Below are 15454 nucleotides of genomic sequence, written 5' to 3' on the forward strand. Positions count from 1 at the left end.
ACAAATTGTTTATATTTTTAATGTCATATTAACCATATTTAGCAAAGAGTATGACTAATACTATAAAATAATCATCTCTACAACATACACTGACAGGCAAAAAAAATCAGAGTGGATGCTTCAAGAATGCGTACAAATTAGTGTACTTGCTTGAAATTTGTTTTTAAGATGCATTTCTTGAAATAAAATCCAAATGTGACTAAAAAAAAAACACTTGGTCAAAGAAAACCAACTGGACTCTTAATTCATAAAACCATATTCTTTCCATAAGATATCTCTACTGTACATCAGTGAGAGCTCAAATTCGACAGCTTCAATTCAATCCTCCCTTAAGGCAGGTTGTTTTCTATTAAAAAAGTAATATAAAATGCCTCCTGCAGAGGAGGGGGAATCTGGATCCCAGATTCATCGTGAGTGGTGATAGAGACATAAGGGTGCTTTATGACAGTCTCAGACCACGTAAACGGGACTCCCACGTGGAAGGCCCAGTCTTTCTGCACAGGAAATGCCACCAGCAGATGGTCCTCAGGTCCCAGCCAGCCACTATCCCACACTCTGGTGAAGGGAAAAATAACCTCCACCTCCTCATATAAAAGGGTCAGAATTCTCAATCTCATCCTGAATGCTAGAAACATATTTCTATCATAGCTAAACAATTTCTAATATATTGACCAACTTATGATGTTTTTAGAAAACGGGAATGAATAACGAGACAATTGTATATAAATAGCATTAAAACAACAGGAAACATTTCAAATTATATTATCTTTCATTCAACCCCAGAGAATTCTTTTCATCCTGGAATGGAATACAGAGATTTTCAAATTGGAAAGAAGTGGGGGGTGGGAGAGAGAGTAGCACTGGCCAGCTTGGCCCTTTTTTGAGCTACCACATGGATTTTTTCAAACTGAAGTTTTTCTCTCTCTGCCTGTTCTTTTTAGAGCTACTACATTGTTTTTATTTTCATGATAAAGTAGTCTGGGCTTTTCTCTCTCTCTCCCTGCCCCAGGCACCTGCCCACCCATGCCACCAGTACAGCTCTGGCTGACTCCATCTGGGATCCACCACTGGGAAATTTCAGGTGTAAAGAGGCAGAGGGGGAACCAGACACTCTTCCCTCCAAAATCCCTGTTAATGTAATTTCAACAGATTATTTCAGTGAAGGTTTAATTTTGCTTTAAATTTACAGCCTTCACTGCTCCAGAGGTATAAAAGCCAACAGTAAATTTCATCTTGAAACCCCAACATTTGCTTCTAACATGTGTTTTTAGTATTCGATAGAAACGGCTTCCCTTAGAAAGCTATACACGGTGCCCTCAAAAAAGCAGCCTTCTAGTCTCCGAGGGCGCACAGAATTTGAGGCAGAGTTCCCTCAGGGGTTCCAGGAGGACAATGACACTTCAAATGGGGGGGGGGGGGAGGGTCACACAGGTGCTCTCTCTCTCTCTCTCTCTCTCCACGTTGACAAAAGAACAAGCTGGGCCAGGAAGCAGTCCCCGGCTCAGGAACCTCTGCACATCTGCAAACCAGGCTTTTTGCTCATTCCAAGCCAAAGTGGGCAAAGACAAAGCAAGACTTTCTTGCCTTCTGCAAGAAGAAACCCGTCTAGGCTCAAAGACCAGAGAGTTTGTTCCAAAGCTTCAGGGGCTGGAGAATGGTCACAAAGTGATAAGGTTGACTTGGGTCACCTGGATATGCACCCTCCCCAGCCCAGCCCAGCTTCCTCACCCTAGCCTCTACACCACATTTCGTCCCCAGCCTCCACTTCAACCCGCCCCCTCCCCCCACCCGCCCTGGAGATCAGGTTTCAGCTCAGGAGCCAAACCACTCTTGAATCGCAGATGCTACAAAAGAGCCCCAAGGAGCACCAGGAGCAGGCGGGGGACAAGATGCGCGCCCGGAACGCCCGCCTTACCTGGGCACCCCGAGGCGCCGTTCAGTCCCTGGAAAGCTCCAGAAAGCCGCGGGCCGGGTCGGGAGGCGCACCCCGGCCCGCCCCCACCACCACTACGCTTTGTGTCGAGGAGCCCCGGCGATCGGCACGGGAGTGGTGGCGGCACCCCGTCCCCGCGGCCACCCCGCCCGGTGGCGTCCCCCACCCGGGGCAGGGCTACTCCGAGCTCCGGCCAGTGCCCGGGTAGGCGGGGAGGCAACCGCCACAGAGGCCCATTCAGAGGGCGGCAGGGAGCGCCGGTCCCGGGAAAGAATCCCGGAATTGTTCGGCAGCAGTGGGCTGTCACCGGCGGCCTGCCCATTCACTGCCTCCACTTTGTGACTCCGCCTCGTTCCACTGGGCTCTGGGCTGTCTTTGCATTTCTCTCACTTTTTTTTCCCTTCTCGCCTGTCCCACCCCCCACCACGAGCCCCTTTAATCTCTTGCTTTTGACCTCCCAACTAAAACACACCTTAGCTTTGTTTCAGTGGCGCTGGGGGTGGGGGGTGGGGGTGGGGGTGGAGGGAAGCAAGCAGCCAGCCTAGGGGAAAGCCTGGAACCCCCACACCCCCTAGGAGAATGCAGCCATCCGGCCCCATGCCTGCCCCTCAAGCACCACCTCCTTCAAAGTCTGGGCTCTGATTCTCCCTGGGATTCCACACAGCAGGGAGAAAGCTTCCAGTCACCAGCCAGAACTGAAAGGAAAATCACAGCCTAAGAGTCAAGGCATCCACATTTCCCCCCTGGATGGTTCTTTGCCTCTAATCTGGTCTTCAGACAATGCAGATCTGAGGACATTCCTAAATGCAGATCTGTAATTCTGCTCAAGCCCTGCATGTTTCCTTCCTGGTTGGCTCCAGACACTCTGCCCAGAGTCTCCGGTTGGGAACTTCATTTTCAAGCCCTCAGCCTACTCAATCTGGTGGATGAGCTATTCTACAAATAAGCTGTTAGCTGGCTAGTCTATGCACATTGTGTCCTTTCCTTCCCCCCTTTTCTGTTCATATTCTTTTCTTTATCTGAAAGAAAAGGTCACTTCCCCCTAACCACTCCTCCCCCCCACCCCCGCCACCAGAATTCCTATACATTCCTCAATATCTAGTTCAAATGACCCCATATTCTGATAGGACTTGGGACACAGTATCTCCCAATCAAGCCTAAGTATCTGCTCCTTCACTTCACTTGTAGCCTGAAACATGCCTGTGTTAAAGTCTACACAGTGGAATAGAGGGGCTTTGCCATAGGTGTTGGCCTTCAAGATTATGAGCTCCCAGGGGGCAAACATGACACTTGACTCTTTACAGCCCACACAGCACCAATACACAGTGGGCTCTCATTCTTTACTTATCTTGTGAGTCTGGCAAAATCCCACTCATTCTTCTAATCCTAGTATGGACATGACTTTCTCTAGGAAATTCTCTTTGGAAGGATTAATCTGTGTTCCTCTTTGCATGCCCCTTTCTTGCACAGTCTGGCAATGCCTTCAGTCCATTTATACATCTGCCTGTCTCCCTGTGCACATGTGGTAGGTTTACAGAAAATGTTTGTCAAATGGCAGTTGGCAGACCTGTCAGCCTTGTCCAGACCCCACACAACCTATGGACATGCTCATCGACCTGAAGAGAAACGAAAGCATCAATGCCCCTCGTGGGAGAGGCAAGGCTTCCTGGGACGCTTGAGGCCACCTCTTTAAATCACAGGCCAGGAAGGTCCCTGAGACCCTCTGTCCTGCAGGTCTGACGGGGCACTTCCTCCAAGGATGCTTCTCGGAAATTCCTCAGCACAGACTCAGAGCAAGCTCAGCAGGCAGACAGCCGGTCATTCCCCACCCCAGTGAGGAGAGGAAGGCCACCCTGCCAGCCTGCAAGGGTGGCTGTGACCAGGGACGGCGCTTCCGAGGGTGGGTCCCTTTCCTTTTGTGCCTGCCGGATGAGTCTAGGCAAGCCCATAGGGATGGGCAGGAAAGGAAGGCACGGCATCCTTCTGAAATGAGCAGCCAATTTCTCACTGCGGCAGCCAAACCCTTCCACTAACAGGGAATTTACAGACACTTAGGAACCTTCTTGGGAATCTGTACATCTTTATTTCCTCCCTCTCTGCTAGTTTGGAGTGATAGTGACCAAGGTGGCTTCACGGCTGTGCTCTGTTGGGTCAGCATTTCTGCTGACTAAGAAACATTCAGAAAACTTGCCCTTGAAACTATGCTGCCACTGCACTAGAACTAGAATGAGGGCCAGCGGGTGGGAGGATGTGACCTCAAGGCTTGTATGGCTCAGTTCTGCAAATGTCTGGGACCACCTCTAAACCTTAAATGAAATCATGAGGCTCAGGCACAGCCACAAATCAGAGCCCCACTCAGCAATATCAAACCCTCCCCCTTCAAAGTCAAGCCCAGACCCTTTGCTGTGCCTCTGAAGGTGGCCCTGCCCTTTCTGCTTAGTCATTTATTTACTAAGTTATTTAAAACAAACACATTTTTATCCAGATCCTACTATTTGTAGGATGCTGGAGACCTGATGAGTGACAATGAATGGGCCATGCAGCATTCCCCATCTGATAGAGACTAACACTTAAGTTCAGAACAATCCATGGGGGTGCAAGGGTGGCATATGCCAGGAGGCGCAGGCAGGAGTCTGGGGAGTAGACCCTGGAGGGAAGTGAAGTCTGGGCAGAGGCCCCAACAAGCAAGAAAGCACCACAGGGCAAAGAAAGTCCATGGGGCATTCACCTGACTCCTAATAGTGCTCAGGTGTCAGGATCCAAGGCTGGGCAGGTAGGTGGAGACCGGATGGAAAGGGTTTTTCCTGCCATGCCAAGGTGTGGGCTGACTGGGAAGGCCAGGGAGCAGTTCTTGAAAGCTCTGAAGCAGTAGGTTTACGCAGTCGTTTTGTGTTATGGTACACTCACCTTTGGACTGAGCTTGAGAGTGGAGTGGGGCAGGGATGGGGTGCTAAGGAGGGGAGGAGCACCAAGTTTTCCTGTGGTTTTGCAAATGGACCCAAGAGGTGAGATACACACCCAGCCAGGCTGAGGACTGAGCAAATACACAGCCACCTTGGCACACCCCGCTCTCAATCTACAAAGGCGGCCCATTCACAGGTGGGAGCAAGAGGTGAACAGCTCCAAGTAGGACCTGGAGTCACTGTCCTTGGAGAAAGAAATTGCCCCAACCGGTGACACTGAGTTATTCAGGCACAGTCCCCAGGGTCCCCACTCATCGTGAAGCTGGAACCCAGAAAACTGTTCAATGGTGAAACAACAGCCCTGAGGCTGGAGAGCTCAAGGCCCAGGCCGGGCAGCCAAAGAAAGAGAGGCTGAAATCCTTTTGGAACAAGCAAGAGAGGGAAGAAAGGGCAAAAAAAGAGACACAGGGAGAGGAAGAGAAAGGAATGGAGAGAAGGGAGAGGGAAGAGAGAGGAAAGAATGGGAGGAAGGAGGGAAGGAAGGAAGACGGGGACAAGAGATTTCTCTTTAGGGAAGATTCAGAAAGACTTGGCTTTTCTACTTGGCTGTAGAAAAGGAGCCACAAAACAATGGGCAAGTAGGAGGGATGGTGAGTGCCGAGGAGTTGGCTAAGAGGCCTGGGAAGGGAACCTGGGAAAAGGAGCATGTTCAGAAGTACCTTTCCCACCCACCCCCCATAGCCTCCAGACGGGGTCTGTACCTTCCTAAGCCTAGAAGGCTCTTAAGTGGGAAACTGGATGTACCTCATCATTGTCTCCAGCACCCCTGCTCTGCCTGGATTATACTATGAACTGTACATACGTATTGAACTAAACAGAATCCAGGACTAGTTTCAGCCCCAACAATTGGGATATCTATAGTTTACATCTTAAGGCTTAGGACATAGCCTAGCAAAAGAAACTTGGATGCCTTATGCATAAGCAGCTTCAAGGAGAAGGTGCAATTCTGACAAGCTCTAGGCTTCTCCACTATAAATATGAAAGCTTTTAGAAGCAAAGAGGCAGTGCTGTGGGAAGGGAACAGATTGCAAATTTCTAATTCCCTGCAGTTCATGCCCTTATCCTTAAGAGAGATACTAGAAAGTCCCCAAATACTGATGGACTCCACCTCCTTCCAGACAACTATGTCCCTGTGTTGGACTGAAACTGTTATCTATCTCAGAAAAGCCCTGTTCTTCTAATCCTGATTCAATATTGTAGGGTGGGAACTTTTGATTAGGTTGTTCCCATGGAGATGTGACACACCCAACTGTGGATGTGACCTTTTGATTAGGAGATGTGAATCGTGATTAGTTTACTGGAGTCCTTAAAAGAGTCGGCATGATACAGACCTTTGGGGAGCTTGGAGTGCCGCCAATGGAGAAAGCTTAGACACAGATGCTTGGGAATGCAGGAGATCCCAGGAACTGAAAGAGCCTACAGACACTAAACAGGAACTAGAACCCGATGTCACCATGTGCCTTTCCGTGAGATGCTAAGCTATAAAACGAGACCTAGGGTTTTGCCCCAGAGCAGCTAAGTCAGGTCCACAGACACTTAGAGAAGAGGCAACTGGAATCAGGAGTAGAAAGCAACGAAACCTGGGAGCAAAGGACCAGCAGATGTCACCATGTGAACCTCCTACATGACAGAAATCGCCAGATGAGAATCAGTCTTTCTGGAGTGAAGGTAGCCTCTTGTTGAGGTCTTAATTTGGACATTTTCATGGCCTTAAAGCTGTACATTTGTAATGCAATAAATTCCCGTTATAAAAGCCATTCCATATTTGGTACATTGCATTCCGGCAGCTTTAGCAAACTAAAATACTGCCCATTAGCCCCATGGCACAAGCCCTGAAGTGTGTAGTGTTCTGGCACCGGTTCATCACAAACCTTAGGGTTCCTTGGCTTGTATCTCAGCCTCACAGCATGGCAACCTCTCTTTTTCCTTGTGTCTGAGCTTTTGGTTTCTGCTGACTTCCAGCTTTTGGCTCTTCTCAACAACTTTCTCTGATTTTGGCTTCTGGTTTCTTCTCTTTATAAGGTCTTTAGTAAACTGGATTAAGACCCATCCTGATTCAAATGGCCACACCTTAACTAAAATAACATCTTCTAAAGGTCCTCTTTACAAATGGACTCACACCCACAGGAATGCAGATTAAGATTAAGAACATGTCTTTGTTAGGGAACATAATTGAACCTGCCACAACCATAGAAGGTTGGCATTCTAGTCTGGGATGTCAGCCTGAGAAGACAACAGAAAAAGACTCTCCAAACACTGGGCACTTTTTCCCTTTTTAAGCTTACCTGTCAGGACTACAGGGACCTAAGCAGAGGGCTTTTGAAAGGAGAGTAAAAGTGCAAGCAGCCCTGGAGTGAATGCTCTCAACAGAGAAACATCTTTTCAAATATATATGCTAGGGCTTCAAAATGCATTTTCTTTCATACTTTTCTCCATTTTAAGAGGCTTCTTCTAGCCCACCACCCTGCTACATCCTGCTAGAGCAGCTAGGAGGAAACAAGCTTGGCGCTGAGATGTGGCAGGTTTGGTGAATGGATCACAGTGCATGCTGCAGTCCCCCAGAGGATGAGCTGGCTATGCACTGCTTTCTGAGGATCTGCTAACCTGCAATCCAAAACTGATTCACTTCTCCAATCCCATGACAGAGCACAATTTTGACAAGTGCCCCATGGGGCTTTACGAATGCTGAGGAAATGCATTCTGAATTAAAAAACTTAATTTCAAGGCATAGTTTTGGTATACTATCATATAAGTAAGCTGAAATCTCCTTTCATTGTTAAGAGAATGACCCCCCCTCCCGCCAGCACCATGTAAAGAGTACATGTGTATTATTTTGCTGAAATTTAAAAGATGTTTTAAGAGGTTATAAAACTGGTAAAGATCAGCTTTGCCAGGGTGTTTGCAATCTGACAGCAGGATGCAATGGCTCCACATTCGTGAAAAGGTTAAAAAGGGAATTTTCTAGTAAGAGCCATTTTATTGTATCTGCATTTATTCCCCCCCTCCCTCACCCAGGGTTACATGCAGTTGGGGAGGCTCCTGTGCCTGGTAGGGGAGAGGGCCACCATCAATGCAGTAATATCCTGGGGCGTTCATCCTTCCATCTGCTTCCCATTTTCTCTCCTCGTTTCCCTTCTAACTTATCTTGTGAAGCCCACATCTTTTTTTTTCTTTTCCAGTTTTCTTAAGCAATCTGCAAGGTCACTGAAGGGCATGGAAGAAAGAGAACTGGAGTCATGTCCAACGAGCTGCCCCCATTTCAGTGTAATCCAATATTCATCTCAAGACCTCAGTTACTACCTTAGTAAAATGAGGGGCAAGAACCAGAGCCCTCCAGTGGGGCCAGAACAAGAGGCTCTCCAGTGACCACCCTTCATCCCCAATCTGGAAGTGTATAGTGATATACAACACAACACTGAATTATCACCAAACTTCAAGATGAGGACAAGGGTCTGCTTCCTTTTTTCAAGTCTTGAAAACAGGAGCATCCGCTCAATACCTGGCAATCAAAGAGGAGGGCTCTCTCTTCTGAACAACGCCTTCTGCTTCACCAGTGAGGACTTGACACAGAGACTTCCAGAACTGAAAATTTTAGTTCACCTGGGCAGAGACCACCACGTTCTGGACACAGATGCCCCACCACGTACTCTTAAGGAACCCGTAACAGAGAATGTAGAACTGCTACCCCACTCCCACTTGACAAACTAGAAAACAGAGGGCTAGGTTAGCACACTTGCTTACTCTCTCAGAGGTGGGAGGTGACAGTCACACACCACAGCAAAAATCACACCACTAAAAGGAATTTCTTCTCCTTTGGTCCCTTCTAATAACACACATAGCCATGGTCAAATGCCATTCTTCACGTTTGGCCTGCAGGGGCTAGAATCATCATAAGAGCAAAAACCTTGTTGGCAACATGTCAGACTGACTTTTCCATTCTGGGGTTCCAGGACCCTTCACTGGAGGGGGAAATGAAATGAGCTGATGAATAAATTTAGGAAAACAAAGATTCCTTTAAACCGAAAGCAAGCAAGCCAAAAAGAGCATTAGTCATGGTCAAGAAGCAGTCTGATTTACTTGGGGATACTTCTAAGCTGGCCTGTTTCATGATGAAGTGTCAGTGCAGAATGCCAACACCTTTCATTTTTTGAGCTTCATTCTGCTTGAACTAATGTTCTGCATTTCCACGGACTCCTAACAGACATCCACAGGCTGTCCTTCATGCTGACCTACTTGAACCCAGCACAGATGCTTACTCTTAAATATATTTAGAAGCAATCCACTTTTTTTGAAAGTTACTTAGTCAGGGGTGGGGTGGGTGGGCAATACTGGATAACCTATACCAGGTAATCGGGCTCAAATGTTATATTGTCAGAAGGTTTCCATTCACCAAGACACATTCCTTTGCACAAATCAGATCACTAAGTCTACTCACATCCACCTTTACATATTGACATATATGTATATTCATAAATATAAACGCACATATAAGTGGATTTGCTTTATAAGTTTTATAAAATTCAAAGAAAACAAGAGCATCTATAAATGTCAAATGTTCATATTCAGTGTGTGTTTTTATTCCTATTATAAACATTATCATTAAAAGTTCATAAAAATTCAAAAGAAAAAGGAATTGGCACAGGAAGAAAGAGGAAGGACTGGTAGAAAAGCATTTTATAATTTGTCAAGCTTTGAAGAATGACAGCTTTTTTCCTTTTAAACAAAAATAAAGTGTTTTCTCAAAGTAATCTCAATTTCTTTCTCTCCCTCCTCCTACTTCTCTCTCTCTCTTCCGTTCTGCCTCTTTCCCTCTCTTTCTCCTTCTCCCCATCTTTCTCTCTCAGCAAGATATTCTTGGATATTCCTTTTCTTCACTTGTTTCAGTTTCCTAGGCTGCTTTAAAGCAAATACCATGAAATGGTTCTGCATGAGGACCTGGAATATATTAGTTTATAATTTTGAAGCCAGGAAAATGTCCAAATCAAGGCAGAATTAAGGTGATGCTTTCTTCCTAAAGACTGGCTGCTGGTGATCCCTGGCTCCTCTGTTACTTGGAAAGGCACATGGCAAGCGTCTACTGTTCTCTGCCCTCTCTATCAGGTTTCAGTTTTGTTGATTTCAGCTTCTTGCTTCTGTGGCTTTCTCTATTTTCTCTCACTGTATTCATTCCATTTATAAAGGACTGCAGTAACAGATTAAGACTCATCCTGATTGAGATGGGTCACACCTTAACTAGGGTAGCATCATCAAATGATTCTACTTACAATATTTTCACACCCACAGGGAATGGGTTAAGCTTAAGGATATGTTTTCTGGAGTATATAGCTCCCTACCACAATCACACATGAAAAAAATCACAAAGAGTGAGTTCCAGGATACATGTCCCACAACTGTCCAGAGCCAATAGCAGCTACTCTGCCATCAGGCAATACCTGGCCCCCATCCTATAAGATGTCCCTGTCTGCTTCTAAATTAGGACACGCTCCTGGGAAAACTAAACATCATTGGGACTTATATTGAAATATGAATATTTGAGTAAATAACTAAATATTAATCACTCTTCTGGAGTGGGTCGTATAATTTAAAAGAGGACACAAGGACAGGTACAGGGACATCCAATAGGAGATCGTACCTGAGAAGAACAGGCTATCCTGGTCTCCAGTCCACAAAGGGCTATGTGCCAAGGAAACTTCTCCATGCCCCTGATTCATGCTCCATCTTACCACCTAGAGTACTGTCTATCACTGGTCTTCCCTAGATTGTGATACTGTCTCTTTGCTTGCGGTTTTACCAATAGTACGGGCATCCTCCCTATTCACTGAATGTCTATAAGTTCTGGGCCAGTTGCCTCATCTACACTTTCTCATTTATTCTTGGTAACAATCCTGTGCAATACTGTCTTAATTTGTCAGAGCTGCTATTGCTACTGGTTTTGGCTTAACAACAGGAATGTATCAATCCTTAGTTTTGAAGCTAAAAGAAGCTCCAAATCGTATTGGCAAGACATGCTTTCTCCAGGAGTCTTCAGCATTCTGGTGGTGATTACCAGCATCCTTGTGATTCCTTGGCTTTTATTTTTGCCTCCCTATCCAATGGTGATGTCCTCTCCTTTCTGGCTTCTGTGACTTCCACATTTCTCTTTAAAAAGCATCCAAAAATCTGGATTAAGACCCAGCTTCATTCAGTTGGCCACAACTTAACTAAAAATAACATCTTCAAGAGGTCCTATTTACTATGGATTCACATCCACAGAAACATGGATTGAGATTAAGAACATGTCATGTTCTTATGTTCGGGTGCATAATTTAATCGACCACTGGAAGGAATTATTCTATTTTATGGGAGATGAAACATCCCACAGTTAGGAAGTGTCAAAGCCAATGTGCTCATCCAGGGCATGAAAAGAGGGGCAGAGGTCAGTGAGAATGACCCCTAGACCCCTCTTTAGTGGAAACTGCACAGCCCTCCCCTTCCACAGAGAGGCACTGAGGACAGCAGTGTTACAACAGCAGGACTTTGTTATCACACATCCTACTTAAGCATGGCAACGAGGCTGAAGTCCAGATGCTGGGATTCCTAAAATCTTTCCAAATATTTTGATGTCAAAGTGTACAAAGATCTATTTAGTAACTTTTAACTTTTGACTGTGCTCTTCATGAGCGAATAGCCAGGAAAAAGGGGAGGGGTAGAGTTTCAACTGTTTTTTTTTCTTTAGGAAAGTTTCCAGAGTTACAAAGACATTTTTTCAGAAGGATCAGTTCAAATAAACCTTGTATTTTAGCACCTTTCTCACTTTGCATGTTTGTGTATCTGAGGGTTTCTTTCTGAATTTGTTGAATGCCCAGTGGATGGCAGACGGATGACCGCGCCTCACAGTTGACAAAGCTCTTTTTTTGTCCACTGCCTTATTCGAACATCACAACCACCTCTAACTATGGGAAGGGAGGTTTTTTATCCACACACAAATGAGAAAAAGAAGCTCTGAGAGGTTAAAGGCAAGCCAGGACTCCCATACAGTGTCATTTGCAGCCTCATAGTGAAATCAGGTAGAGAGGAAGTATACCTTTGGTTTGAGTTTTTGTTTCGCATTACCACTTAATGAATTTTCACCAAGCTTCAAGTTTGAACTGATTGGTTTAGAGTTAGGAGCTATGTGGCTTTGCCATTTACTTCAGCTCCCTGTGTCAGTTTTCTCCTCTGTAAAATGGGATAGCGGTAAGAGCAACCTGTACAGCATGATCGCAAAGATGAAAGGAAATCACCCTGAAAGTATAGAGAGGAGAGCCCAGCACATCAGCAGTAGTCCATAACTGAAAGCAACCCACTGTTATTTCTGCGGCCCCAACAGAGTTCAATGGCTGCATCTAATGTTGCAAAGAAGAGTGACCTACAGGCAAGAGCCAAGGGCTCAGAACTGCCTGTCCTAAAGCATCATAGTAAGTCAAGATTGCTTCATCTCCGTACTCTTTCTGGTCTTCTTGGACGTTAACTTTGCGAACAACTGAAATTTTAAAAATCTAGAAAACTCTTACTAAGATCCTTAAGGTTTTCTTAAGATTAAAAAGCCCCAATTTAAGATGTCTCCTTTAAAATAGTTTCCATGTAGATATTTTGCCCATGGAAGCTACTTAAGACACATTGGCTGCACTGAAATTCTGATAAATGCTTTGTGTGCAGGACGTCTGAAGAATGGTTCTCTTGACTGACCCGTGGGTCCAACACACAGCACGTGATGGCCCATATCTTCCCCACATAACCTTGGAGTCCGGGGTGGAACAGTCACACTGGCATACATTTGCCAGGTTCCTGAGGATCCCTTTTGAACACATCTCCTTCCTTCCTGTACCCTAGGCTTTCCTCAAATTTAGAATAGGTGCAATAAAATGGTCCTAAAGCTCTCCATCATAAGCTGCTAGTGAGTTGGCACGTATTTTTCTTGTATGTTCTTTCCTTATGCTTACGATCTGCCATCTGTTGCTTGTCATCAGTGTGTTTGTTTCTAAACAGCCTGTCTTTGGTGTAGAGGGAGGACGGCTGAATTCCAAGTCAGAGGGGCTGGGTTCTAGCCCAAATCCACTAAACGCATTCCACCGAAGAGGCAACAGAGAGCAGAGTGTGAGCAACTCAATAGGGAGCAGGACATTTTTGAAGCAAGAAGATAAGTTTCCTTTATTTGCTTCCATCTAAATTATAAAACTAGGTAAGAATAGGTGTTTGGCTGAATGTGTGTGTCTGTTATACGAATGCTTATTTAAACATCCACGCATCTTTTCATGTAATGCTCAAAGAGTGTATAAATAAGGCAACAAAATTGGATACGCTTTTTTGTATCCTGAATTTCCATCAGAGCTGTGAAGAAATACGGCTAGCTTTTTGCTAAACAATAGGTATAAAGAGAAGCATTTACAGTCCTAAAAACGTGATGGAAACTTTAGAAGAAAAATAGATGTTCTTTAAAATGATACATAGACCTAGTTTTCTCTGAAGAAAGAAGAAAAATGGAGCAAGCTGTCAAAATTATGACCACTTCTTGCATAAGGGGCAGGATTTACAGAAAATTTAATGTAAAACCCCCAATCCCAGAATTATGCTTAATAATTCCATTACCAGAGAACCCCCAATTTCCTTAACTGGGACAGAAAAGCAACGGCATAAAGAATCTAACATTTCAGAGAAGAGTACTTTAAAAACATATGCAGGGCTTTAAGTAACATCCCATCTCCATCGACCCAAGTCTGCCCCCATATTGGAATTTCAAGATCCACTGGAAAGATATGCCAAGGAACAGCCCTGAATCTCCTGCCTCCATTTGAATTCTCTCCTTCCCCCAGACTGTGCAGGAGCCAGACCCAGTCAGCTTCCCAAACGGACACACTGCAGGGCATAGAAAGCGGTTTTAAGTGACCAACAGCCCATTAGGGTAGCTAATTACCATGTTCGGAACACTAGGTGAAACCAGGCAACAGAGATCTGGGGTGTTCACACAGCATGATGCACAGAAACTTCTTGCTCTCCACCTCTCTCTGGATGGGTTGGGGTGTTCTAGTTTTTTCCTTTCAGCTCCAGATTGGCCAGTAATGCTACAGGAGTTAAATAGCACTCATGCTCAACAGCTAACAGAAACCACCGACCCTGCCCAGCAACGTAAAGCTCAGACAGTTGATGCGTGGAAAGTGTTTAAGATTCCCTAAGGATGCCAGGCAGCCATTTCACGGTGGGTTGTTAAATCCCCGGTGGATTTCATAGTGCCTTCTCATACATGCTCCTGCAAGATCCGTCCTCACCAAAATTTCTGAGATTGACACAAATCGAAGTATTTCTGCATAGGAGGAGGCATTTGTAAAAATGGTGATCAGGCAAAGCAGATCCCAGAGCAGAAGGCATTAGATGCAGGTGGATTCCTTACCTGGTCCTCCTTTGTACAGGCTGGCTGCACTGCTTATGGGCGGCTCTGATGAGCTGAAGTGTGGATAATGTGGAGGTGTTTTCACTGCAAAACAGAGAGCATGACAAGCAATTGCTATCATTTCCTCTTAGAGGGGGTCAGATAATTGCATCTGTGTCTGGCTGATTTTAATTTTTCTTACCATATGGTGTTTCTGGTGACACTGGAAACGCAGGTGTTGGAGAGACGGACTCGTTGCTATTTTTGGTTGGAGAGAAGATTCTGCCATCGATGACATCAATCCCTGGGGGATAACTGGTGATCACTGTCTAAAATTGGCACAAGGGAGAAAAAGATAAGAATGGTGGAGCTGGGCGACCGTCATCTGCCAGTGGCTGTGGGGTTCCCTTTAGGCTGACTCTCTGAGCAGAGACCTGGTCTGAGAGTCAGGAGTGGAGGAGGCTGGTGCTGAGTTCCTATTCCATGACTAAGAAACCAGTCTCTCCTCTCTGAGTCTTAGAAAGCTGGGGAAAAAAGTTTTAATGGTTAATATTAAATGAATACTTTTTTTTTGTATGCTGTATGATGGGGGTCATATTTCATTCTTTATTTCCATGTGACTATCCTGTTATTGCAGCACCACTTGTTGAATCTGTTGTGGTGGTGGTTTCGTTGTCTTCTTGTTGTTGTTGTTTTAGAGAAGTGCATGAGTGGGGGATTGAATCCAGATCACCCACCTGGCAGGTGACAATACCACTGTACTACCCTTGCACCTCTAAGTGAATACATATTTTATACATCCTTTTGATTCAATATTTTATGGACAATGAATGACATTTATAGAATAAGAGTTTGTAATTGTATAGGAAAATGTACATTAAAGCATTAAGTGAAAAAGCCCTGATAGAATTCTCTTTAGCTATGGTGTGTTCCCAGATATGTGGAAATCTGCAATAAATAAAATACCTAGACACAGAAAAAAAAGATTGGAAGGAAGTATTCCAAAAATATTAGCAGTGGTTTTGTGTGTAAGAATATAAATGACTTTTTTTTCTCACTCATCTGTAGATTCCAACTTTTCCGACTTGACAATAAATAAAACCCATATTGGAAAAGGTTAATCACATTTGGATACCACAAGTTGTCTTAACTGGAATCTCATTAACAGCTTTA

General features: G+C 45.1%; 1 protein-coding gene across 9 annotated transcripts in view; it reads right to left on the reverse strand.

The window, feature by feature from the left end:
- Window positions 1-15454, reverse strand: part of TNS3 (tensin 3) — a 434926-nt gene that overhangs the window by 70125 nt on the left and 349347 nt on the right. For all 9 annotated transcript variants that reach the window (XM_077118747.1, XM_077118732.1, XM_077118722.1 and 6 more), the window contains 2 exons: window positions 14484-14610; window positions 14303-14386 (listed from right to left, as the gene is read on the reverse strand). In XM_077118747.1, coding sequence (XP_076974862.1) covers window positions 14303-14386; window positions 14484-14610 — 211 coding nt within the window. The remainder of the gene's footprint in view (window positions 1-14302; window positions 14387-14483; window positions 14611-15454) is intronic.

This window comes from Tamandua tetradactyla, chromosome 1, assembly GCF_023851605.1.
Source record: "Tamandua tetradactyla isolate mTamTet1 chromosome 1, mTamTet1.pri, whole genome shotgun sequence".
NCBI lineage: Eukaryota > Metazoa > Chordata > Mammalia > Pilosa > Myrmecophagidae > Tamandua > Tamandua tetradactyla.